Genomic DNA, 26,600 nt, shown 5'->3' with positions numbered 1-26,600 from the left:
CTTCACCGATGGCGGTAGGTTGCCATCTAGCCTGGTTTGGCCTCTCCTTTTCTGTCCCAGCAGCTCTGTTCTCTATGTTTCTGAATTCTAGATGCCTTCACAGGCGAGATGCTTGTGGGGAGGGCATGAAGCAGAGGAAACGTTTTTGTTTGTTTTCCTCCTTGATCATCAGCTTCCAAGTGGAATCCCAGAACTCACCATGTGCCTCCCGGGCAGAGGGCATCAATTTGCTTAGTCTCCAGGGATGCTGCCTTCCTCCGACCCTAGGCACGGGGGGCGCTCTGGGTTTGGGGATCCGCAGGGCACTAGGACCCGGCGGGGCGAAGGGGGACAGCCCATGTGCCTGCGTTCCCTCCCACCCCACTGCTCCCGCTCCATTGTCTGGGAACTGCAGCCGCGGGCCGGCGGCGCAGGAAACAGGCTGGCGGGAGCGGCGGGCGCGGGAGATGTGGGGCCAGATCGCAGCCACCTGAGCCGCGCGCCGGTTACCTGCCTTTGGTGGGAAGGAGTGCGCCTCGATGACTGAACGTGCGGCAGCGGCCCCTCGGGGGCCCTACGGTGCCTGGCTCTGCCTCCTGGTGGCTCTCGCCCTGGAAGTCGTGAGAGGTCAGAGGGAAGGGAGGGAAGGGGAGGGGCGACCTGGCCCTGCCCGGCCGAGGCCTTGCGCCAGTGATGCCCTCAAGCCTCTGGGCTCTGGAACTAAACCTAGAGCTATGCCCTGGAGAGGTCTAACCTTGGGAAACCGGCTCCCAGCCAACAGCCCTTTTGCCTTCTTCCCTATGCACCACCTGGATGCTCCTACCTGAGCCTAAGGTCTTCTCTTCCTCCCATCCTCACAAGCCCGGTCCCAACTCCTCTGCGAGCCAGCCCCGTCTCCAGCTCCGACATCTAACCCTCCTTCCCTGCTTCCCCGTGCACTACCACTTCCTAACCTGCTGTTTCCCAGAAGCCTGCCGGTTAGTCACAGGAATGCAAAACAACCTGTTTGCCTGGGACCCGAGAGATACGCTTCTCTCTACCTGTTCCAAGGAGATCTCCAACCTTGGAGTCTTCTAGGAGAGTCCCAGCCTTGCCTTACGAGCCCTCGTGGGTGTACCCATCACTGGGTAAGGGGCAGCAGCTACCGCGTACCTGACATGAGCTTGGATTGGAAGGTGAAAGATGCTATGGGAATTGGGAAATGGTGAAGTAGTCTCTACCCTTCTGCCCCCATTGAGGGCTGGACTCCCAGTGATGGGAGACCATGGGAGTCCGTGGGAGTCAGGCTACTGAGCATCTTGTAATTATGGAAGCATTGAATTAGAAGGTGGACTGGAACCACCCTAAGGGCCAACAGTCACTCACTTGTTACCTTTAGGGATACTGGCGTGCAGGGGTGTGGGGTGCTCTAGAGAAAAGCCCCACCGTCCCAGCTCAGCTGTGGAGCTGAGAGAGCTGGTTCTGGAACTTCTTTCAGGTCCCTGCTCCACACCCTGCAGAACCAGTGGGACTCCTAATAACCCCTCCACAGTGAGGGAAGGAGAGCTTTGTCATTCCAATCTCACTTAACGTATGATCTACCAAATTTACAAAGCCCTCCCCTGCCCACCGGGTTATGAAATACTCCCACCCCTGTACCAGTGAGGAAACCCCGGCTCCAAGATGCTAGTGACTGGCCCATCTTTCATGGAGTAGAGGTAGGACATAAAGTCAGATCTCTGCCCCCAGCTCCCAAACCTCTTCAGGGAGAGTGGAGGGAATTCCAGAATGAGTGAGACAGAGCCTGGAGTTGACATAATTCAGGAGAGGCAGCAGAGCCAGGCACATCGACTGTACTTGCGGTTCCAGGTACTCAGGAGAAATGGGAGGATAGTTCCCCATCTTCGAAAAGCAGTAGCAGCAAGGAGAGCTGGAACAGGGTCTCTAGCAAGGGGCTGAATGACCACAGAAGGCTTCTCTGAGGAGACAGAATGTGCTCTTGGCCCTGAAGGAGAGTAGGGGTACATACAGTGTGGAGCCCACGTGGCGTGCTGGTGTTGCATTGAATGGAAAGGCTGGGAAGCAAGTCGGTGAATTCCTTACTGGCCTCTCAGGTCCACTGCGAGGTGGAGAACCCTCATACATCATTTTCTAAATCCGTTAAGTGGAGTTTGTGGTAATAGAAGTTAATCCACAGAACTGTGTGAGACCGGAAAGAGTTAATACATGTAAAATTGAGTCAGTGTGGGATTAAGAGCTTGAAGAATTGTTACTCTTTGGGGATTATAGTACAAATCAATATAGCTGTAGTGGACCTTTGTGCTTTTTATGAATAAATATTCTAGCTCCTGATGGTTTGTGAGTGCCGGAACCCTCTTCATTCCTGAACCCTGAGCCCCAGCTAGGACTAGGGCTTGATCCCCAGAAGGGATCAAGTTTGGAAATTTGGTGTAGGTGTACCATGACAGTAATTAGACTTGGAGGGGGTGACCAGCCATGTCCACCAAAGGACACAGACACAGCAAAAAGGGTCTCCATTTCTACAGAGCTCAACTGGGAACCATCTTTTACTGAGTAGTTCCCAATGTAAGAGGAGTTCTGCCCTCCAAATGCCCTATCTGAGGCAGATAGATTGTAGGGATATGTGGAGGAGATGTTGAAAAGGCTCTGCTGGAGAGAGAGAGAGACAAGTTCTGTGTAAGTCATAAAGAAGGAATAACTGGGAAGTCTGATCCATGACTCTCAAATTCTGTCTACTTTTGTGAGGCTCTCAGTACCTCAGTCACCTCATCCGTGAAATGGGATGACTCCTCTACATCTGGGAGATGGTACATTTGTAGTCCATTTTACCCTCTCCTCTCCATCCCCCAACATGAGAATGAAGCCCAGTTCAACCTCTGTGAGTTCTGTAGCCATCCCATGTCTACCCTTGTTCCTCTCCAGTTGGCAGTAACCAAGATACCCTGGACCCCATCTACCTGCCAGTGGCCCTGGAACTCCTGGATGCCCCTGAACATTTTCGGGTGCAGCAGGTGGGCCACTACCCACCTGCCAACTCTTCTCTGGGCTCCCGCTCTGAGACCTTCCTGCTCATGCAGCCCTGGCCCAGGGCACAGCCACTTCTCCGGGCCTCCTACCCACCTTTTGCCACTCAGCAGGTAAGGATAGGGCCCAGGGACTCCCAGGCCAATGAGTCTCATGGCGGGGGCAGGGGCGGGGGTGTCTTCTCATTCTCCTATCTAAGCACCAACAAGGGATTGGGCACATTAGGATGATGCAGATATACATAGCTTTTCCCGTTCTCTGCATAGGAAGACTGAGGCCTCTAATCTCCTGCTCACTGAGATTAGAAGCCTGAAATCCCCCTTTCCCAGACCTGACTATGGTGTCATCTGCCTCTCCACCCGACTCTGCAGTTGACCGTGCTTGTTCTTTCCCAGGTGGTCCCTCCTAGGGTCACTGAGCCCCACCGGCGACCTGTCCCTTGGGATGTGCGGGCTGTTTCTGTGGAAGCAGCGGTGACTCCAGCAGAGCCCTATGCCCGTGTCCTCTTCCACCTCAAAGGGCAGGATTGGCCACCAGGACCTGGCAGCTTGCCCTGTGCCCGACTACATGCCACACACCCTGCAGGCACTGCTCACCAAGCCTGCCGCTTCCAGGTGAGCACGCTGCACCATGCAGGTGAGGTGCCAGGGTGGAAAGGAAAGGACTCTACTACAGTCTTGAGAGTCTAGGGCCATTGCCACCTGACTCTTTTGCTTCCTAATAGCCCTCAGAGAAGGTCTCCTGAGGATTTCAGTCCATGGCCCATGGCTTTGGACTCATGTCTCTGAGGCCCCAGTTCCCACCTCTAGGGAGCTGGAGAAGAAAGAAATGAGACAGAGGTTAGAGTCACTGGAACAGAGCCATTAATCTTTGTGAGTAGTGATGGAACTTTTGTGGGTTCTGTTTACACTACTGCGCAGTTGGACCCAAACACCCACTGGAGAGAACTGTTTCTTGCTCTTGATATTCCGAGCTCTAGATAAGTCCTGGGATGTGGTAAAGATCACCCCATTTTGCTCTGAGTCTGTTCAAGAAGAGTGACCTACAGAGTAGTCTGACACCTAGACCTGGTGAGGGGTCCCTAGTTTATGGAAGCACCTAGGAGACATCCTAGACATCCTTGGTTCTGCCTTTCATAGGTTTTTCCATCAATGGGAGCAAGGCTCCTTCCCACCCTTCACAGGGCCAACCATAGCCTTTGCTTTCATTGTGTTTGCAGCCATCTCTGGGTGCCTGTGTAGTGGAACTGGAGTTCCCCTCTCAATGGTTCTCCCAAAGTGCCACCACAAGGGCCGAACTGGCCTACACTCTAGAGCCTGCAGGTGAGGGCCCTGGGGGCTGTGGCCCTGGTACGGAGGAGGAACCGAAGGAGCAGGCTCTTCCAGTGGGTAGTGTGGAGCTGCACCCCGAAGACCCCCCACAGTACCAGGAGGTCCCTCTGGATGAAGTGGTCACTTTACGTGCACCCGATGTGCCAGTGAGGCCTGGCCAGCTCTTCACTGCCACCCTCCTGCTTCGACACAATTTCACAGCCAGCCTTCTGACTCTGCGGTGAGTACTAGGCCCTTATGGGTGGAAGAGGTAATAGGGGCTTAAGTAGGAAGATAGCAGGTTTCTAGTTTTCCTGCGGTCTCACTGGAGCTCTGGGTCTCCACCAACCGTGAGTTCTGCATAAAAGTCCCAAGCAGAGAATTTGCGAGATACTGTGTTGGGCACAATCCAGAAGAAGAAAGCCTCTGTGGGATTTCATGTCCTGGGGTAGAGGAAGCAGGAGAGGCTTAGAGCCTGAGAAGCGTAGTGTCCAGTGCTGGGTTATGCTCAGAGATGATAAGATCGCTATCTGTCTGGGCTTGAGTATCCATAAGTTTCTTCTACTTGCTGCTCTAGCTGAGGGGGTCCTTTGGACAAAATCCATTCTTTGCCATCAAAGACTCCATGCTGTAATCCTTTTCTATAGGAAGTTACTCCAAAGCATCCTCTCTCCTACCCAGTGAAGCCGGCAAGGATGTATAATGTAACTTCTCCTCTACATCTGTAGGTCTGTGGGAGTTCCGCTCCACGTGTCCTCCTATTTACCTCTTATACCTACTCAGTCTCCTCCATCCACTGAATCCACAGATCTTACAGTACAAGTCCTGTGTCTCCACACTGGTGTTGTTGCACAGAAGTGTGCAAGGCCCCGCCCCCATCTGTACCAAGGACTGGAGGAGAAAGCATGAACTAGATTAGACATAGTGGGGGTGTGGATGCTCAGCTGAAGCTATGACAAACCTTGAGGACTTGGGCCAGAGTAAAGGGAAAATTATCCACCACTTCCAAGAAATAGTGTTTAGGAAGAAAGGTAGACTAGGCTATGGATGTGGCCTGGGCAAAGGCCTGGGGACATGCATATGAGCTGGGCTAGGATGGGATGACTCTTGGTGTGGCCCAAACCCACAATGTATGAAGAGATGTCACTGCCCCTATTGAGGCTGAGCCAGGGCCTGGAGGCTCTGGAACACCAGGCCTGGGCTTCAGCTTGTGGGCAGTAGAGAGTTATAAAGGGCTTTGGGGGTGGGTAGAGCATGATATGACCTGTCTTGAGTTGGGGGCCTTTTAGGAAGAATAGAAGGAAATTCCCATTGGAACTGGGAAGGCCAGAGGGGACGGGGGATGACATCTCTAGCTCTTCATCTGCCTTCCCGAAGCAATTGGTAGCTCAGCCTCCATCTTGACCAACAACCCATACCCTCTTTGCAGGATCAAGGTGAAGAAAGGGCTGCAAGTGACAGCTGCCCGCCCAGCCCAGCCCACCTTCTGGACCGCTAAGCTGGACCGCTTCAAGGGCTCAAAGCACCACACCAGTCTGATCACCTGTCACCGCACTGGGCCTGCAGGGCCGGATTCCAGGTGCCTTGAGAATTCTAGCCCTAGAGTGTTGGGGAACACGGTTGGGGATCTGATGGGGTCCCACCCCAAATCATTTGGGGACCTAGATTAGTGGTTCTGTGGATCTTAAGAGGGGTCTGCAGGCCAAGTTGGGCTCTGTAGCCAGGATGCAGGCTTAGGCTCTGTCACTTTTCACTGTGATTTTGGGGGACTCACATTGCCCGCTGTGCCTTGGCCCTCTTGTCAGTCAAATGGGAACACTTGTAGAGTCTACGTCTGAACCCAGGCGGTACCTGGCAGCTGGCAAACACTCAGCTCATCTCTCTTTTTGCCAGTAGCCCCCTGGAACTGTCCGAGTTCCTGTGGGTAGACTTTGCGGTGGAGAATAGCACCGGTGGGGGTGTGGCAGTCACTCGACCTGTCACGTGGCAGCTGGAGTACCCAGGTCAGGCCCCTGAAGCAGAGAAGGACAAAATGGTGTGGGAGATCCTGGTGTCTGAGCGGGACATCAGAGCCCTCATCCCTCTGGCCAAGGTAAGAGCCTACCCTTTGTGCTCAGCCCCACTGGATGCCTGGTCCCAGAAACCCCAAGAGGTGAGAGCCCTGGAACTAAATGCCCCTTACACCCTCAGGCTGAGGAGCTGGTGAACACGGCTCCGTTGACTGGAGTGCCACAGCGTATCCCTGTGCGTCTTGTCACTGTGGACAGTGGGGGAGCCCTGGAGGAGGTGACAGAGCACATTGGCTGTGAATCAGCCAATACCCAGGTCCTGCAGGTGAGTCGCTGTACTTGTTTCTGTGAGTCTGCACAGCCAAACAAAATGTAGCTTTGTTCCTTCCTGCAGTGTCCATCTCCAAGAGAACAGCTTCTCAAACACAAACATCATGAGCAGGGACATGATGGCAACTCTTTTTTTCCTACCCGAATCATCGTCTCTGTAAAGAAGGAACCCTGAAAACTCAGCCTTAAGCTCTTTTTAATCTTTAATTTCTTGTTTTTTCACTACAGATTTTCTCTGTGTAGCCCTGGCTGTCTTGGAACCCACTCTGTAGACCAAGCTGGCCTTGAATCAGAGAGATCCTCCTTCTTCTGCCTCCCAAGTGCTGGGATTAAAGGCCTGCGCCACCACTGCCCAGACTTGAGCTTATTTTCACATTTATTGTCCAGTCGTCCATCTTGGCCTTGGCCCGGGAGCTAAGCTGGAAGACTACATGTGCTTTGGAGTCTGGGAGGGTTGGGGGAGACCTGTGTTAGTTACTTTCTCACTGCTGAGACAAAATGTCTGACAAAAGCAGCTCAGGAAAGAAGGGCGTCTTCCGGCTCGTAGTTCAAGGGTACCGTTCATTACTCAGGGAAGGGAGAGTGTAGGAGCTGGGGCTCACATTGCACTGTCGTCAGAAGGCAGAGAGATGAACCCTGGTGCTCTCCCACCTGGGTGAGCTCCGTCTAGGGAGTTCCCTCACAGACGTGTCTCCAGATTTGTCTCCTAGGGAGTTCTAGGTCTTGTCAAGCTGACAGTGTTAATCATCACGACCCATCTTTGTTACTAGCTGTGTGGTCATGTGCAAGTGTCTTAACCGCTCTGAGCCTCCAGTCCCTCAACTCTAACATATTATTAGGTTGCTGTAAGGATTAAAAGTACCTAAGACAGTATCCAGCGATAGCGAGAAGTGAAGTATCAGCAGTTTCTGCTGTTGTAATCTGATGAATTAATCATAACAATCACTGTTGTGATGATGAGGGGTGGTTAAGAGAGTAGACGGCTTTCTCTGTCTTGAGGTCCTAGTGAGGAAGCATTGACCCAGATTCCAGACAGCAGTGACAGCACATTGGGGGCTCCTGGGTGGATAGGTGGGCCTGTCTAGCCCCTCTGCCTTCACCCACTTAGCTGTAGCTGGCTGTTAGGTGCCTCCAACACCAGTGTCTGAGACTGGCACCGAGGAGCTTAAGTTGTAAGTTCAACCCAGACCCTGCTAGGAGGACCCTGCTAGGCTGTGTGTGTTGCATGCAAATGGCCCAGCTCATCCCTTGGAGAGCCTAAAGTATGGCCCATTGTCCCTGGAATGGATTTTGGTAGTACGGCAAATATTTTAAGCTAAGAGCAGTGGGTCCCACCATTTAGCCCACCACAAAACACATTTGTGATATCAGAACTGAATTTGAGCTGTAGCCCCATTCAAGGCTGGAGAAGGTGATGGTGTATCAGTGCCTGTCATTTGTGTCTTAGCCCATCTCTGCCTTTCCCTAGGTATCTGAGGCCTGTGATGCTGTGTTCGTGGCTGGCCAGGAGAGTCGGGGAGCCAAGGGGGTCCGAGTGGACTTCTGGTGGCGCCGCCTCCGGGCCTCACTGAAGCTGACTGTATGGGCCCCACTCCTACCCTTGCGCATTGAGCTGACTGACACCACTCTTGAACAAATCCGGGGCTGGCGGGTCCCAGGCCCAGCAGAAGGGTGAGTGCAGACCTACATAAAATGCCCATAGGACTTAGTGAATTCCTTCTGGGACTAAAGGTACACAGCGGATACTTCCGTGGACCTAGGCTGGGGACTTGCCTTCTGCCCATCTAGCCTGTATTAATGACTTTCCATGTTGCCATGACAAAACATTTGACGAAAGAAACGTAAGAAACACGGGCTTATTTTTGGCTCAAAGTACAGCTCATTATGGTGGCCAGTCATAGTGACAGGAGTTTGGATAGCTGGTCAGGCCACATTGCATCCTAAGTCAGAAAGCAGGGAGATAGATGACACTGGTGCTCTTCCTTATTTGAACTTTTTATTCAGTAGTGGGACCCCAGCTGATGAAATGGCACTGCCCATAGTTAGGGTGCATCTTCCCACCTCGGTCACCCTGATTCAAAAGCTACCTCGCTATCATGCCCAGCGATTTGTCTCCTAGAGGATTCTAGATTTCTGTCAAGTTGACAGTCTTAGCTATCACCCTACCTTTGACCACTGTAGTGTAAACTGTCAACCTCCATATTCTCTCCCCCACTGCTTCCAAGTCTGCTGAAACACATTCAAATTCTTTTTGCCTGATTTTTTTTTTTTGAGAATGTTCACTATTCAGAACCTTGAATGGCCCCAAGCTCCATAAAAATCAATTACACTGGGTAGTGGGGAGGCTCACCAGAACCAGAGAGCAAGGATGAGGGGTACTGTGAGGAATGTAGCTCTTAGGCCCTGTAGGAACTGAGTTGTCGCCCCATTGCCTTGTTACCTCCCCACTCCAGAGGTACACAGAAAAAGCGGCGGCCAACCGAATAGACAGGCACATTTCATCAGTCCCGACTGGGAGCCGGGCGTCACTGACCTGAGCAGAAAGACCCAGAAAGGAGAGCATTCAGGACAGAGTTTGAAGAAGAGGAGGCATAAACCAATCTTGCTACTATTGTTATTTCATCATTTGTGCAAGGCGAGGCTGGAGCAAGGGCATTAAGCTTCATCTAGAACCTTTAGATGGGTAGCTGGGCTGAGCTTTATTGAGTTGGGAGTTTAGGGAAGGCGTGGTCTCCAGTGGGCGGGCCCCTCACTGACGCCCCTCCCCGCAGGCAGTTGGAGCCTGAGGCTGCTGCTGAGGAAGGTGAGCGGCGCTCGCGCGGCTGCCGCCTGCAGTACCAGAGAGCTGGTGTACGCTTCTTAGTGCCCTTTGCGGCTCACCCGCTGGACGGTGGCCGCCGCCTCACCCACCTACTCGGTCCTGACTGGTTGCTGGATGTGAGTCACCTCGTGGCAGCCCATGCCCATGTGCAAGATCCTCGCATAGCCACCTTGGAAGGTGGCCGCATCCTAGTGGGACGAGAGCCTGGAGTCACCTCCATTGAGGTGAGCTGCCACAAGGGACACTAAAGAGCAAGACTCTGTCCCCTTCTCCCAGGGTACTGGTGTCCCCAGACTGTTCATGGTTAGGTGTGAAGGCTGCAGAAGGGGCTTACCATGGCTGGGGAGAATAGGTGGGCAGTCTGGGAGGCGTGCTGTAGGTGTGACGGGCTGGGGTATAGGTGTGAAGGGACCAGGCCTCTGGACAAAGGACAGTCCTCGGGTGTGGATTGGAGTCTTTAAGTGTGTTAGAGTGTGGAGATAATGATGCCAAAACAGGGTACTTCAGGGAGACCATGTGTGGGAGACACCCCACTTTCAGTTGCTTCCCACTCTTAGGTTCGATCCCCGCTATCTGACTCCATCCTGGGGGAGCAAGCACTGGCTGTGACAGACGACAAGGTCTCGGTGCTGGATCTGCGAGTGCAACCGGTGATGGGCATCTCACTGTCCCTGAGCCGGGGCGTATCCCACCCTGGAGAGGTCACAGCTACTTGCTGGGCTCAGTCAGCTCTTCCAGCCCCAAAGCAGGTGATGGCTGGGGGTGAGAGAGCATGGGCAACTGCTATAGATGGGAGGTGATGGAGGAGGAGGATGGGAGGAAGTCCTGGTCCTTGGACCCCTTGCTCTAGGGTTTTCCAAATAAGGACTACTTCCCTGTGAGGTAGTGAGTTCTCTGGCTGGAAGTGATCAAGCAGTGTCTGGCTGGAGTATGGCGTTGGGAGGTTCATTAGGTTCTCCTGAGGACTCAGACTCCTGGGCTGAGTGGCAGACAGGTGATTGACACGCGTCCCCTCTCTCCCTGTGTTTTGTCCATTTGCCTGTGTCTCTGTTTCCTCCGTGCTCTTTCTTCCGTGTGGCCTGTCACTGTGGGAGTGGTCTCTGTGTGCATGCGTGCGTGCCCTCGCGTGTCTCTGCTTGTGTCCGTGTGCCCTGCAGGAGGTGGCCCTCTCCCTGTGGCTGTCCTTTTCTGACCACACTTTGGCCCCAGCCGAGCTCTACGACCGCAATGACCTGGGGCTGTCGGTCTCAGCTGAGGAGCCCAGTGCTGTTGTGCCAGCTGAAGAGCAGAGAGCCCAACTTGGTGTGGTGGTGAGTGGCGTGGGTGCCGAAGGGCTGCCCCTACACGTGGCTCTGCACCCACCGGAACCCTGCCGCCGGGGCCGCCATCGTGTTCCCCTAGCCTCAGGCACAGCCTGGCTGGGGCTGCCCCCTTTGCCCACATCAGCTCCTGCGCTCCCATCCAGCCCTGCCCGGACCCCACCGTTCACAGAAGCCTCTGTGGAAGGAAAGCGGCAGGTAGCAGGTGATATGGGGAGCCATGTGGGTCCGGGCATTAGGAGCAAGTTTGAGCGGGCAGAGGAGGAAGCTGGGAAGGAAGAGAATGAGGCCAAAGAAGAGGAGGAAGATGAGGAAGAGATGGTCCCTGCCCCTCAGCGTGTCACCGACCTAGAGCTGGGAATGTATGCTCTGCTGGGCATCTTCTGTTTGGCCTTCCTCATCTTCCTGGTCAATGGTGTGGTCTTTGTGTTGCGCTACCAGCGCAAAGAGCCTCCCGACAGCGCTACAGACCCTGCCTCCCCTCAGCCACATAACTGGGTCTGGCTGGGCACCAATCAGGAGGAACTGAGTCGGCAGCTGGACCGATGCTCTTCCTCGAGCCCACCCAAGGGGGAGGGGGGCTGCCCCTGTGAAAGTGGGGCAGGAGGGGATACTTCAACCGTGGCTCCCAGTGCTTCAGAGAGCCCTGCTGGCTCCTCGAGCACCCTGGCCCGCAAAGAAGCTGGGGGACGTCGGAAGCGAGTCGAATTTGTGACATTTGCACCAGCACCCCCAGCCCAGGAGGTGCCTGAGGAGCCTGTAGGGGCCCCGGCTGTACAGTCCATCCTGGTAGCAGGTGAGGAGGACATCCGCTGGGTGTGCGAGGACATGGGGCTGAAGGACCCAGAGGAGCTTCGAAACTACATGGAGAGGATCCGGGGCAGCTCCTGATACCCCAGGCCTGCCAGGTGCAGCTTTGCCCAGCAGCTCAGGCATGGGGACCAGTGGGATATCTGGCTATACTTCTTGCCTGACCCTCATGCTCATCCTCTGGTGCTTGTTGATCTGAGTCCCCTGCTGGGTCCCCTTAGGGACCCCATCCCAGGCCCTTTCACCCCCACCCCTTGTCATGGACTATGGTCAAGAGGGAGGGCGCATGCCCCTTATTTATGGGAACCACTTCATTCTAATGTTGGGTACAGAATAAATGATAAAAGAATGGGCATGGCTGGTACTGCTGTGACACTCTCTATCAGGGTGGGTGGGGACCATTTCAGCCCCTGACTCTGCTGGTCGAGCTCTGGGAGTCCGGGTCCTGACGAGTCCTCTCATAACGACCAGCAATCCAGAGAAACAGGACAGCTGTGACAGCCTGAATGCCGGCTAGCAGGAAGAAGTAAAGGTCCATACGGCAGTTGTTGATGTTCCCTAGGGACAGGAAGGATGGGTTAGTAGCTAAAGTGACACTCCAACTGGTGTGGTCTAAGAGTGCTGGGGAGAGAGCCCTCTAGTATCTTAACTCCCCAAGTGTTTCTTGGTGTGTATCTCCTTCCTCTATTTGAAGGCTTGAAGCAAACATCAGGCCAAAAAAAAAAAAGACCACTCAAGCAGTAATGGCTGAGTTCTAGAGGCAAGAAGGCACCTCTGAGGGCCATTGAGTCTAAAGCATGGCTCTTCTTCCCATCCCTAAGTCTTCCCCCAACCCTGTCTTCTCTGGGGAGGGTCACCTCTCACTCACCGAAGTCCTTGGGGCAGTACATCCAGCCTCCAGGAAAGGACAGTAGGGCCACCAAGCCAGAGCCTAGCAGTGAACCTACCCCCGAAAGGCAGAAGAAGATGCCCATGATTGCGCCCTGCATGGAGCGTGGGGCTTCCGAGTAAGCGAACTCCAGACCTGTGGGACAGAGAGGGAAGTGACTGGAGCTTCAGGGCGAGCAGAGATGGGTCCAAGCGTGGGGAATCACACTCCTCCAAGCCTCTATTCTATCTCCCTTGGATGGCTGTGGCCTCGTGGCTGGCAGCACCCGCATACCTGTGACGTGGTGCACGTTATCTGCTCTGCTCATCCATACCCGACGAAGCACTCACTGCCCCTGGATACCATCAGCACTACCCAGAGCTCTGACTATTTCCCTTCCTCCTGGGTCCCCCAGTGATGAGGATGGATGACAGCTGAGACAGCAGCTTCTTCAGCTTCTCCCCCACCTTCTGCGCCCACCTTCCGTCCACACCATCACCAAACCATTTCCATTCAGGCTCTAAAACACTTTCCAAGTGGAGGCCTCCCTTTCTATCCCATCTCTCCTGGGCCCTGACCTCATCCTCCACACATGGCTGGATGGGTCTCTGAAACTTCTTAGAGGCTTCCATTCCTGTCAGACTGATGGGAGGAAGGAAAGATGGTCTCAGGGGAAGCGTCACCACCCAGGTTCAGCCATTAGACCCACTGTGACTCTGCAACCCACGCTCTCCTCTCCAGTGCCATCCCCCTCACCTCACGTCATGCTCCTGGCCCATTCAGTTATCACTGGGTTAAGGTCCTTGCCACACTTGCTGACATCAGCTTTCCCAGAAGCCCGTCTGTTCCTCCCTGCCTTACCCACAGCCCAGCCACTCTACAATTCCCAGGCCAGCACCAGTGCTTTTTTGCTTGCAACTTGAGTTTTACATCACGATGGAATGGAAGAGGCTACCCACTGCTTACAGTCCTGCTGGAACAGGATTGGGAGTGCGTGCACACACACACACACACACACACACACACACACACACACACACACACACACAGAGACCTGAGTTCCAGAAGCGAGGAACGCCCAAGCCAGGGGATTATTGAGGAAAGAGGCAAAGGCAAAAGGCAGACCGTCCTCACACAGACATGGGGATACGTGGACAGGGCCTTCTAACCTCCAACTCCACAGGCTCTGTTGTAGCACTGGCTCAAGCCTGAACCCAGGGCTAAAAAGTCCCTCAAACCTCATGGAACAGACGCAGACCTCATTCAAAATCACTGCTCCCTTCCACACAAAAGCCACAGTGCTGTGCCCAGGGTTCCCTCCTGGTCTGGAGGTACACCCAAGCAGAGCCCAGAACCAGTGTAAGAACCCAGTGTACCTGGGATGCTGGCAAAAATCTCACTGACCCCGATGAGCAGGTATTGGGGGATTTGCCACCAGATGGACAGTGGTGCCGCGTAGTATAAGTCCTTCCCAATCAGCTGAGGCACTGTCTGGTTGGCAGCAATGTACTGCAAGCGCTCTTTTTCCAGGACTCCTAAGGGGTTGTGGGGGTGGGGAGCAAGAGAACAGTCAGACCACCCCAGGCAGCTTAGAGCTTGAGTTCCAACACCCAAGCCCGCCACCTTGGAAGCTCAGCTAGGTCTTGTATTTCGTAGGGGTTCTCCTTAAATTCAATCTGTTAAGACATTCTTTGCAAGTGAAGAAAGTGAAACTTGGGTTGAGCAATCAGACTCAGACAGGTGAGTCTCAGAAAAAGCCCAGACTCACACAGGTGATAATGAGTTAGGGCTGAGTCAGTCCCAGTATATCTGGTTTTCAAGCTGGCCTACTTTCCATAAGATCACATGGCTTCTCTAGGGCAAGGTTAGGTATCTGTCATGGCAGTGTTTCCAGCCTGGATTTTTATCATCTTCTCCCCCTCAGTGCTTGGGAGACACCTTTGCCCTGGTGAGTGAATCACAATCAGATTGGACTTGCATTCCAATCCTGGCCCTTCCATTGGCTTGTTGTGCAGCCCTAGTCAAGTCACCTAACCCTGTGGAGATGCCATCCCCTTACCCAAGACACAGTAAACTCCCTGGGGATAAACTGCCTGAGGATGGCATAGGCCAAAATGCACAGCCGTGAAAGGGTCCAGTTTGGGTTGCACATGGGCAACAAGGCAGGGTTCACTTAGCTTTACTTTTTCCCTTTGTTTTCAGACAGTCTCATGTAGCCCAGGTTGGCCTTGAAATCCTGATCCTTCTGAGTGCTGAGGGCTACCACTGTGCACCATGCAGTGACTTTCGCTCTTCTACTGTGTGTCTTGAGGGCAGGACCTCTCAAGGTCTGAGTGAACACGAGGCGTCACACACCTGCCACGATGATGGAAGTGAACCCAAAGAACATGCCCAGCGCCATCTTCTGCAGAGCTGAGGGCAGCAGCTTACACCGCAGCAGCAGAGGATCAATCAAGTGGTCCTTGACAGGGACCAGAATCAGTATCACTGCAACATTGGCCAGCAGGAGCCAGGCTTCTGGGATCTGGGTGGGGAGAGGAGAGGCAGGCAAGCTGAGCAGAAGGAGCTCTGGGCTGGAGAATATCCCTAAGTAACCCAGGGCTAGTGGCCCGGTCTCCACACCAACACCCAGGGAACTCAGCCTTCTCGATTGTACGACTAGGAGACGGGATTATATCCAGGAAGGCAAAGAAGTTCTTCCTGGACACGAGTTCCCATCCTGAGCACAGCATGGGAAGGGGCTCAGGGACATAAGAGAAAAGGCAGTGTTGAACAGCGACCTGTGTGTGCACTGGGGCTTGGCGTTACACACGTCCCCCCACCCTGCGGGTGCTTTTCTTGGTCCTAAGCTTGCTGCCTCACTGAGGGAGCAGGGGTACAGTCAGCATCATTTCCTCCTATTCACACAGGACGTAGATTCTCACAGCCCCAGCTTGGCTAAGGCTGACCATGTACTTACTCCCTTACCCTGTAGTTACTGCTATCCGATCTCAGTGGCAAAGAGATGTTAGGGTTGGTGCGGAAGATGTTGGGGATATGGAGGTGGAGACCTTGTAGGACATAGGTGGACTGCATCTGTGGAGAGATGGAGAGGTTGGGATGGAGCTGGTCACTGAACTTCTGGCTTCAGGATGGATGCTTCAGGATAGACATTCCTTAGCCACAGCCCCGGGGCAGCTGGTCCTTCCCCAAGTCAGAGAAAGGCACCTCCAACCTACTTCTCATTGAGAGGCAGCTTGGGGATGGAGTCTTCTGGTGTTCTCAGGCCATGGGCAGTGCCCACAGATGATCCCAGACCTAGCTGCAGCCACTCCATATGCTCTTCCCCTTTGTGTCTCTAGGTTTCACGCAGGTGGGTATGGGTAAGTGTTTATTGAAATGGGAAACATGATTGTCTCCACTGGAAGTTAACAGTGAAGCCCAGCTGAGTGCTAAAGGTGGGCCAGTGGAGAGGTACTGACCTGTGCCACAGGGCTTTGGAAACAGCTGCTGGAAGGAATAGGTTTGGAACCCTCAGCCCTTAGCCCTCGCTGTACCAGACATTGCCGGTCTAACTGCCTTGAAATGCAGGAGTTCCATGAGACTCCTGGCAGGGGGCCATACAGGCAGTGCTCTGGGGTCACTTGGGTCAGCAGCCACTTGTCGACCACTGCAGAAGGATGTCAATGTCCTGGCAGCTGTTATGGACATCTTGCCCATAGCCCTGTATCTTGTGGGACAGTCAGTGCCACCCTAGACAAGCAGGCTATGATAGAGATCTTAGGCTCTCTCCAACTAAGAGGGTGTAGGTGGCAATGGCCTTGTTACCTGGGGGTTAGGAATGGATTAGGTTGCTGCCCTGACTCCACACATGTCAAAGCACATGCACACATATATACACTCAAATGTGAGTGAAGTCTAAACAGACACACACACACACACACACACACACACACACCATTACTCTGGAGAAGTAATGCTATGGGTTTCTGAGGCAGAGGTTGAGCCCATGAGGGGCTGGGTACCAGGCCCCTGGTCAGAAGGCAGAGATGCCTACCTGGAAATACACCATCCAGTAAGGCACAAGGGTCACCATCACAGGCAGGACCTTCAACAGCACCTGGAAGTTGGCCATATCTTCTTGTGGAGAAGGTCCAGGCTGGTTAGACCTCTGGTCAGGCAACAGGTGGGCACCTTCAGAGTTCCTTTAAGGCAATAGGGAAAGAAAAAAAAAAGACTGCCAGGACTTGACTCTCTCTAGGACCAAGGCCACTGTTTCTACCTCCACCATCTTCCCAGGATCCCCATTGTGTGAGGGGTGGGGATGGGGGTAGGGAGGGCAGTGAGATGGCTCAGCTGGTAGGGACACTTGCCTTTAACCTGAGTTTATTCCCCCGGGCCAACACAGTGAATGGAGAGGACCAAGTCCCAGATCCCCCTTACCCCAGACACTCCTCCCCTCCATTACACTGTTAACAACATTAGCAGCAACTCTATTACCCAGCAACTCTATCACCCCCACGAGTAAGGTGATCAATGGCACCCAAGCTATCACAGGTGGCCTCAGACTTATACTTCTTCTTATACAGCGTTTGGATTGGGGGTGGTAAAACCAGGATCAGAGGAAAACAGTCGGGGGGGGTGTTCATTTTTTGATCCGTGGCATCCGTTTACCACAAGAACCATGGAAATCCTAGCACACACCCAACTCAGAATGTGGCACATGTCTGGTGTACCCCCGTTCCCTTGCTGCTGACCCCAAGTCTATCCTGAGTGGAGTTAACAGTGAGGTAGAGAGCAGAGAGGCAGAGACGGAAGAACCATTACCAGGAGACCAGATGGACTGACCACCACCACGACCTTTACCCTTTGCCCTCAGGGTTTCTGAACCGTCCTCATCTGAAAGTCCTGAGCTGTCCTCTGAGACTCCAAATGGAAAATGTCCAGCTGGTCTTCTTCAGGGACAGCTGCCCTCAGCTCCTTCCCTCCCAGATCCAGTGCGGTTCCTTACCAGCACTGTGATCTGTTTCTCTTGCCAGATTCAAGCAAGCTTTGCAACATCTGCACCATGCCATGTTTTGCAAATGCAAGTCTCTGTAAGCCTTAAGAAGACCCACAGCTTCTGCCTCCCACCGTCTGAAACATTCCTCCTTACAATCCTGTCTTCTCACATCCCAGACACCATCCCCAAAGAAGTGCAAGCAACAGACAAGGCCACGGGAAGGGGAAACCGAGGCTCTCATCAGCAGTCCCAGCTGAGCTTTGACCTCACCATCTATTTCCACTGTGTGAGAATGTTCTAGAATCTAAGCCCTTCGAAGCTCCCAGATGACCTGGTGATGTCAAGAGCAGCAGGAGACAAGCCCTGCTAACCCTGGTTACCTGAAGCATTTGAGAGAGGATGAAAAGCTGCTGCGTGAGTCAGTTAGCTGTGGTGGGGTCTGTGAGGCAGTAAGAGCTAATTAAAACCACCAGACTCCTTGGCACCTGCACTTCACTGACTGCCCTTCAGCAACCACGCAGGCTGGGGAAGGCTGGTGCATCTTCCTTCTGCCCTAGATCCCACTGACCCCGGCTGGGACTCGGTCCAGCCAGGAATTAGAGACAGCTCTGCGTGTCATAAATAGCCAATTGTACATGATAGAATTTTATTCAACTGTAAGGAACAATGAAATTATGAGATCTGAGGAAAACGGATGGATACGGAAGGTATCCTATTAAGTGAGGTAACCCAGGCTCAGGAAGACAAATGCTGTATGGTGTCTCTCATGAGTGGATCCCAGCTGCTAACTATTGCTACACGTGCATATGATGTGTTATTGGACTTAGATGCTAGGAAACTAGAAAGGGGACCAAGAAAGGAGAACACAAGAAGCTTAAGAAAGGGGCTAGGAAGGGCGATAGAATGCATGTGATAGAAAGTGGGAAGGGAGGACGGGGCAGAAGGGCAGGGTGAGGAGTGGGGCAGAGATGAAGGGAAGGGCTAACAAAAACTTAGGGTGTATCAAAATGCCAGAAGGAAACCTGCCATCTCGTAAGCCAGTTAAAAAGACTGAAGGTACAAGATGGCTCCATAGGCTGAGGTTCTTGCCACTAAGTCTCACCACCCGAGTTTGATCCCCAGGCTCCATATGGTGTGAGAGAACTGATTCCGACAAGTATGATCTCCATATGGATGTTGTGGCAGGCACACACACGCACACACATATACATGCACGCACACACACACACACACAGGCACACACACGCACACACACCCACACACATACACATGCACACACATGTACACACACATGCACACACAGACACACATGTACTCACATGCACACACACACACACACACATGCACACATAGATATACACATGCATTCACAATTTTAAGAAGGAAAGAGAATGCCAGAGGACAGAGATGGTCTTGGCAGCAGTGGTGATGTGTTAATGGGATTGGCAGTAAAAATAAAGACTGCCACGGGGCTGGCAATGACAGCAGGATGGGCAGATAACATGACGGCCGCAGGGAAGCTTCCTCAGATATGATCTGAGTCTTTGGAGAGATGTTATCCTTTCTCGAGTCTCAAAGGATGACACAAGGTTCTTGGACAAGAAAAATATCGGGTACTCTCAGGATAAAGGGCAAAGAGCAAAGGTCAAAGGTGGAGCTACGGTTGACCTAGTTATTCTATAATAAACAACCCTGTTATTAAGTGAAATAGAATATTCAGAAAGCAATTGGCATGGCTCCTCCCTCATGAGATCATACCCGAGAGAAGTGGATTACCAGTGTCCATGGAAATGTTTGGTGGTCAACTTCCATCCTTTCCGTCCAGTCTTTAAAAACTTCATTTACTTAATGTGTGTGTGTGTGTGTGTGTGTGTGTGTGCATGTTTGTATGTGTGCATGTGTGTGCATGTATGTATGTGTATTTGTGTGTGTATATGTGTGTGTATCTATGCATATGTGTATATATGTATTTGTGTATGCATGTGTGTATATGTGTTTGTGTGTATGTGTACATGTGTGTATTTGTGTATATGTTTTGTGTGTATATATGTGTATATGTATGTGCATGCAGGCTGTTGTTCAGTTCATGAGCACAGGTATCTTAGGTAACTTTACCTGTCAACTTTTTGACACGGCTTAGAATCACCTGAGAAGAGAGTCTTAACTGACTCTTAACTGAGGGGTTGCCCAAATAAGCTTGGCCTACAGGAACATCTACAGGAAATTGTTCAGATTTTTTAATTGATGTAGGAGTCCCTAGCCCACTGTGGTTGGTCACCATTCCCTGGCAGGTGGTCCTGGGCTGTATTTTAAAAAGCCAGCATGAAAGCAGTGCAGAGAGCAGTAGTCCTTCATGGTTTCTGCCTCAAGTTCCTGCCCTGACTTTCTTCAGTGACAGGCTGTAACCTGTAAACTGAAACAAACTCTATCCTCCTCTAAGTTGCTTCCCACCCCCACCCCCTTTTTGTTACTCTAAACAGGGTTTCTTTGGGTAGCCTTGGCTGCCCTGGAGCTTGTTCTGTAGACCAGGCTGGCCTCTAACTCACAGAGATCCACCTGTCTCCGCGTCCTCAGTGCTGGGATTAAAGACCCGCATACCCTCACCGCCCAGTTTCTCTAAGTTACTTTTGATCTTGGTGTTTGTCACAGCAGATAAAATTACAACATTATATGTGCACTTTCCTGTGTAGGCTAGAGGTGACACTGAGTATCTTTCTTAATTCCTTCTCACCTATTAACATGTTTTAAAATTTGTGTGTGACAGAGGGAGAGGGAGGGAAGGAGGGAAAGGAAGGAGAGAGAGAGAGAGAGAGAGAGAGAGAGAGAGAGAGAGAGAGAGAGAGATCACATGAGTGCACATGGAGACCAGAGAACACCTGATAGAAATAGGGCCTCTCATTGAACTTGGGGCTAGGCTGTTGACCAGCGAACCAGCTATCCTTTGGTCTCCACTCCCTCCACCCCCAGTGCTGGGATGACAAGCATGTATGTGACCGGGCCTTACGTTTTACATGGGTTCTAAATTCAGCTCTTCATGTGTATGCCGCAAACACTTTAGAAACTAAGCCATCTCTCAAGCCATTGTGTGTGTGTGTGTGTGTGTGTGTGTTTACACAGGTGCAAATGTGTGCATATGCATGGAGAAGCCAGAGAATAACATTGGAACCTTGAGTCTTATTTTTTAGGAATATCGTCTGCCTTCTTTGAGATGATCTCAGTGGCCTGCAGCTCAAGGATTAAGCTAAGATGGATGTTCGGCAAGTCCTGGGGTGGGAGGTGGAACTCGGGTTCTCATAGTACTTGGAAGGCAAGCACTTTACTGATTAGGCTGTCCCCACAGCCCTGTCCTTATGATTTCTAGTTAAGGAATCACCCATAACCAACAACACCGGCACTGGCACCCCCATCATTTTCAGTTTAACCACCATCCCCAGTCATAATGGCTCCGACCCACAGCAAAGAAGGACTCATTCAGTGTCAGCCCTGAAACCGAACCAGAAAGCCAGCAAGTTGGACTTGTCCCCACCCCCATGGGGTGGTGCTTGGCAGCTACTTTTGCCCTTTGTTACCTGGAAGAGGGCCTCCGCCACCGCTGCCACCTGGGACAGCAGTTCTGGAACGCAAGCTTCAGCATAGATGACACTTGGCTGCCTGTTGGGGGCTTGGTGATGAAGACGGGTGTGGCGATGAGAAAAATGAAGAATGCCAGGCCCACGAGGCCCACGATGATGCTGTAGCCCTGTAGGAAGCTGATGTTCTGTTCGATGAAGGCCACCACCAGCAGGGACAGAATGGCACCCAGATTGATGCTCCAATAGAACCAGTTGAAGAAGCGGCGGGTGGCATCACGGCCGAGATCCATCACCTGCCATTCAGCCAAGGAGGAGAGTGAGGGAGGACCCAGGAGGTCCTCTGTACAGATACATCCCGCACGGATGCTTCTGGGGTCAGCAAGTAAGCACACTGCTAATCTCATATATATATATATATATATCTATATATATATATGTATATGTATATGTGTGTGTGTGTATGTTCATACACTCATTCATATGTGTTCACACATGTTTGCTTGTATGCATGTTTACACACATGTCCTGAGGGTGTTCATGCACATGTGTGGAAGTACATATGGAGGTCTGAGACCTGATATCAGGAATTGTCCTCAATTTGCTAGTTCGCCTTATTCAATGAGGTAGGGTCTCTCAATCAAACCCAGAGCTCACCAACATGGCTGGTCTCCTTAGCCAGGTTGTTCTGGGGATCCTATCTCTGCTTCTCAAGGCTGCAATTCCAGGTGGGCCACCAAGTCCAATGACAATCTGTGCGGGTTCTGGGAGTTCAGGCTCTGGTCTTCATACTCGCACCTCGAGCATGTTAATTGCTGAGCAATCTCGCCCATCCGTGAATAGAGAGCCAGTTAACAGCGCAAACACTTGCACACAGCTGTTTTTAATATGCTCATGACACACATTGTTTTTTCATTGTCACCAACTAGGACATACAACAAATGTCTTCAAAGCCGATCTGTTCACTTCTGGTTGATTTGTTCCTTTGTCTCTGAACGGCCCATGCTGTGTATTGCTTTCTTTTTTCTATCAGCGAAATAGAAGTCTCCGTTCATTCCACACTATTGATGACCTAGGCTGGCTAGTGAAAGATTAGACTGAGACTGATGGAGAATTTTGCCTGCAGCTTGAGTTGCACCCTGATACTGCGTGGAAGTCTGACGCTCTGATGTGCCTCCTCCCTTCTATCCACGTTCAAACAAAGCTGGAGAAACAGAGCAGCTGGGTGGAAGTGGTTCTAAATGCATAGCGCCCAGAGCAGGCTCCAACCTTATGGAAAAGCATCTTTCACAGACCCCTTAGCGAGGTCAGACCTCACCCCAGGATTTAGGTCAGTCTACAGTGGATCCTCCCACTCTGGCCTCCTGTCTCTGGCTAGCTGTACTGGCTGCATTCCCAGACCATGACCCCTAGATTTTGATTCAATAGCTCAGAAGAAGGATCCAGGCCCCTGCTTTTATAAAAAGTCATAGGAACTGAGGGTCACTTCTCAAATGAATCTATGCATGTGTGTGTGTGTGTGTGTGTGTACAGATGCATGCACACATGTGTTGGGGTTTATCTGTGTGTCTGCATATGTGTGCGTGTGCAAGTATGTTGAGGTTTATCTATGCATGTGCATGCATTGTATATTTGTGCATATATGCATGTGCGTTCATGCACAAGCATGAGTATGTGCATGTGAATGCATGCCCTGAGGTTTATCTATGTGTGAGTTTGCACTGGGGTGACAGGCATGTGTGTTTACACTGTGCGTTTGACAGGGCTTCTAGGATCCCACCTCAGGTCCTCGTGTTTTTGTAGCATGTATGTAATCTTACCCCTTTGTCCTTTCCCTTCCGTGCTGAAGGTCCAGCTTTGGGCCTCAAACGTGCTACACATGTGCTCTGTCACTGAGATACATCCCCATCCCTCTTTGACTTTTATTTTGAAACACATTTTCACTAAGTAGTAGAGACTGATCTTGAACTCACTCTGTAACTAATAGAGAATTTACCAGTCTCCTTCCCAATCCTCCCAAGTACCTGGGATTCCAGGCCTGCCATATCAGGTCTGGCTAACAGCCGTGCCCCAATAACCACCAAATCTCAGAATCCATCACTATCCTTCCACTCTTTCCAAACATGGAATATATATATTTCCACTTACTAAGAGGATTCTCCCATGCTTTCCTTGCAGCTGTTATGCCGAGGAAGAGATAAATGTTTTTCTCCTTATCTAAATGTAAAGCTATAATCCATACAGATGTTCTTAAAATTGTACTGCCTTGGGGATTCTATAAGGTACCCTTGGCCAATGAAGGGGGGGGCATAGCCATGTCAGCTTGTGGAGAATCCCTGCCTGGACCTTCAAGCAGAAAGTTGAACACACCCCATTATGAACAGCTACTTCCATTTATTAATTGAAAGTAAGTACACATGACAAGTGTAACTGGAAGGGAAAGACCAGGCAGCCCATGCAGGATATAAATGAGTCCTTCTAGCGCAAGCGAATACCTAGTGGAGAATGATGGATGGCCCTTCCTGAAATCAGCAAGTGTGCCGAATTCGCAGCTCCTAGGCATGGCTCTTTTCCAGATGGTGCCAGACTCCCCATGTCCCTAACTGACTATTTAATCTCCCAAACGCTACAGCAGCCAGTCCTGTGCTCGGCTATACCCAATCCTGCAGCCCCACCATCTCTCCACTGCAGTAGAGCCATCTCTAAAGAACTCGAATCCAATGAAGTCTATGCTGCCTCAGGGTAGTCCAGGTCTACACTATCCTAGGACCCAAAGACGCAAAAATCACAGGGATGAGGGAAGGGAAAGGAGCCCTTCAACCCAAGTCTGGTTTGAAGGCCCCACGGGCTTAGATTCAAGAATTCCAGCACAATGAATTTGTTGTGATGGTTTCCAACACAGAAATAATATTTATCATATACATAGTGATTTTGTGTTAAAATAACAATGACTGAACTCAAGAGATGACTCACTGAGTAAAGCCGTGGATGTTACATAGATAGGCTCAGTGGTCTGTTGTCGGGGCAACCAGCTCTTCCACCAGAAGGAAGAAGAGAAGAGATGCTTAGTAGCTGAGGCCCTTGGAAATATGGCAGAAAGACCACTGATGAGAGGGCAGGAGGCAGAGATGATCTCCTTTAGAAAATGTTTACAAGCTTGGTCCAGGAATCCCAACTGCTAGTGGCAGAGATGTAACCTGATTGGGGCTGAATTTTGATCAACAGGAACTACCTAGATTTGCAAGGCACTCATTTACATAGTTAATATTACCCAACAGAAAATTCTATATATAGCACCTTGTGCTAATCTCCCAGAACTGTACACCACCAATCTGAGCTGTCTTCTTTCATGGGGCACAAATCACATGCCAGGAAATGCCCACGAAGAGACTCATTCTAACCAAATGGAGACCCACACATCACTTCATCATTACCCTGTGCTGTAGGCAGCATAACAGCCACTTCCCAGCCTGCCATCCCTTGTGGCACCCTCGATAACAATAAACTTTCCTTTGTATTCAGTGGAGTAGGTTTGTTACTTGCCTGCTAGCCCCTGTTGATAGTTGGCCACCCCTGTCTAAGCCGAGGTTTCAGGGCAACTGGGAGTGGGTAAGTAGTGCGATATCAATCAAAGAGTAAAGTTAACAGAAGGAGGAACATTCCTCTCAGTGAGTCTCGGGAATCTGAATTCTGCCTGTGATTGTTCACACGGCGTGTGGTTGTTTTAATAATATCCTTTACTAGTGTATTTATTATCAACTCTCCTATTTGTGCACAGCTGCCCAAAACAGAGCCATGTCAGCGAGACTTTATCTAGTGCTGCTGGATGAGGAAAGGCTGGCTGGCTGCTGCACCAGCACCCAAGTACCAGTGACACATTCAGACAGGGCTCAAACTGGGACCCGAGACTCAGCTGCTTCACCGTCCCTCATGACCTGATCTCTGTCATCAGAAGTAAGTTGAGAGGCTACAACACTACCCACCTGGGGGATAGTTAAGAGGACCAAGTTAAAACACGAAAAGCAACTAGGCATGATGGTGGCTCACACATCATTTGAAATCCTAGCACTTAGGAGTATGAGTCAGGGCCATAGCCACAAATATGAGGGCAACCTGGGCTCCTTAATGAATTCTAGATCAATCTGGGTTACAGAAGTATGACCTTATGTTAAAACCACACAGACAGATAGACACACACACACACACACACACACACACACACACACACACACACCCTCTGAGGCAGACACGGCAGCACAGCAGCATTTGGGAGGAAGAGGCAGGAGGTTCAGGAGTTCATAGCTCTCCACAGGCATAAATCGAGTTGGAGGCCAGCATGGAATGATGGGACCCTGTCTTCAAAAATAAAAGCCAATAGGCCTGGGGCATGGGGCATGGCTCAGAGGGCCATGGGACTGTGGTTAATCCTACTGAGGCTCCTACATGACTCTCGAGTGAGCAGCCCATCTGTTTTCATATAAGGAAACAGATGTAAATAGAGAGAAGTGGTTTGCCTGAGGTCCTTCTGGATGCTAGAACCTCGATCTCAGGATTTCCAGTCCCCGTTGGCCTCCGTGGCACAATGACTCTGGACACTCACCTGGTCGGCCCCGAACGAGGTGAGGTTGCTCCTGACGGAGCTGGCAGCCAGAGCCAAGAGAAGCAACACTAAGTAGAGGGTGGTCGCGCAGTAGGGGCTGGACCAGGAGCCTTGGCAGTTTGCGGATGGACAGGCAGGTTTCAGTGGCAACTCGGGCATCTCTCCACAGAAGGATCTGCGGCCATCGTCGGTGATGGTGGTGAGCAACAAGCCAGTGGCAGCCAGGTAGAGCAGCAGGCTGAGCGAAATAGCAAGGAAACGGCCCAGGTACACGTCGGCCAGCCAGCCTCCCACCGGAGCCAGCAGGTAGGAGGCGCCTAAGAAGAGGAGTGTGGCCCGCGACGCGTGCTCACCATCCCAGTTGAAGTTCAAGCTGTTGAGGTAGAGCACGAGGTTGGAGGTGACGCCAAAGAAGGCAGCGCGTTCCAGCATCTCCACTAGCAGCACCGCAGCAGCTGCTGTCCGCCTCCACCGTCGGGGCCCCCACCGGCCTTGAGCCACCAGTGGTTGCCTCTCTCCGGACCTGCTCGGCTGCTGTTCGGCGCGAGGTGCGGACATCGTGGGCTTCCTGTCTCCGTGACCCAGACTCTTTCCTCTGTCCTCCCCTCTTCTCTCTTAACCCCAATTGCCCTCTTTTCTCAACCCTGTCTCCTTCTCTTTTTCCTTCAGGTTCCTCTCCTTGCAACCTAGTTTCTATCTCCACCTTAATTCTTCACCCTCTCCTTCCACTCCCAGTTCTTGTTCATCTACTCCGTGCTTTCTACCTAGTCGTCTTCTCTCCTTCCTCCACTCTGGCCTAGTCTACCCTCCCAACCCCACCCAACCATCCTGCTTGCTCCACTTCTCTATCCCCTCCCCCCTTCCTGCTAGTCTCCCCCTTTGGTTGCCCTTTCTCAATTGTTGTCCCCTTCTCTTATCACCTGGGCCTCAATGTCTCCCCTGGCCCTGCCACCTCCTCCACACAGCACTCTTTGCCTGAC

General features: G+C 51.8%; 2 protein-coding genes across 3 annotated transcripts; one reads left to right on the top strand and one right to left on the bottom strand.

Moving 5' to 3' along the window:
- The first annotated feature begins 362 nt into the window (after positions 1-362).
- On the top strand, positions 363-11,957 carry Tmem132a (transmembrane protein 132A). Of its 2 annotated transcripts, none has more exons than XM_032891638.1 (11): positions 363-606; positions 2,902-3,116; positions 3,399-3,617; positions 4,223-4,554; positions 5,743-5,892; positions 6,207-6,405; positions 6,504-6,647; positions 8,121-8,323; positions 9,424-9,697; positions 10,031-10,222; positions 10,631-11,957. In XM_032891638.1, exons 1-11 carry the CDS (start codon positions 519-521, stop codon positions 11,681-11,683), a joined length of 3,069 nt encoding a protein of 1,022 aa, XP_032747529.1. In that variant the 5' UTR covers positions 363-518; the 3' UTR covers positions 11,684-11,957. The 2 variants fall into 2 exon arrangements, with proteins under 2 accessions (XP_032747529.1, XP_032747528.1); XM_032891637.1 differs by having other exon boundaries at positions 476-606; positions 6,210-6,405.
- Slc15a3 (solute carrier family 15 member 3) lies at positions 11,873-26,600 on the bottom strand. Its single transcript, XM_032891635.1, has 8 exons — positions 25,621-26,600; positions 21,021-21,316; positions 16,507-16,654; positions 15,438-15,545; positions 14,826-14,994; positions 13,847-14,005; positions 12,471-12,626; positions 11,873-12,160 (listed from the first exon to the last, which is right to left on the bottom strand). The coding sequence occupies exons 1-8, from the start codon at positions 26,176-26,178 to the stop codon at positions 12,006-12,008; spliced, it is 1,749 nt and encodes a 582-aa protein (XP_032747526.1). The 5' UTR covers positions 26,179-26,600; the 3' UTR covers positions 11,873-12,005.

This window comes from Rattus rattus, chromosome 2 (assembly GCF_011064425.1).
Source record: "Rattus rattus isolate New Zealand chromosome 2, Rrattus_CSIRO_v1, whole genome shotgun sequence".
In the NCBI taxonomy this organism is placed as follows: Eukaryota; Metazoa; Chordata; class Mammalia; order Rodentia; family Muridae; genus Rattus; species Rattus rattus.
This window is presented reverse-complemented; position numbering and strand designations above follow the sequence as displayed.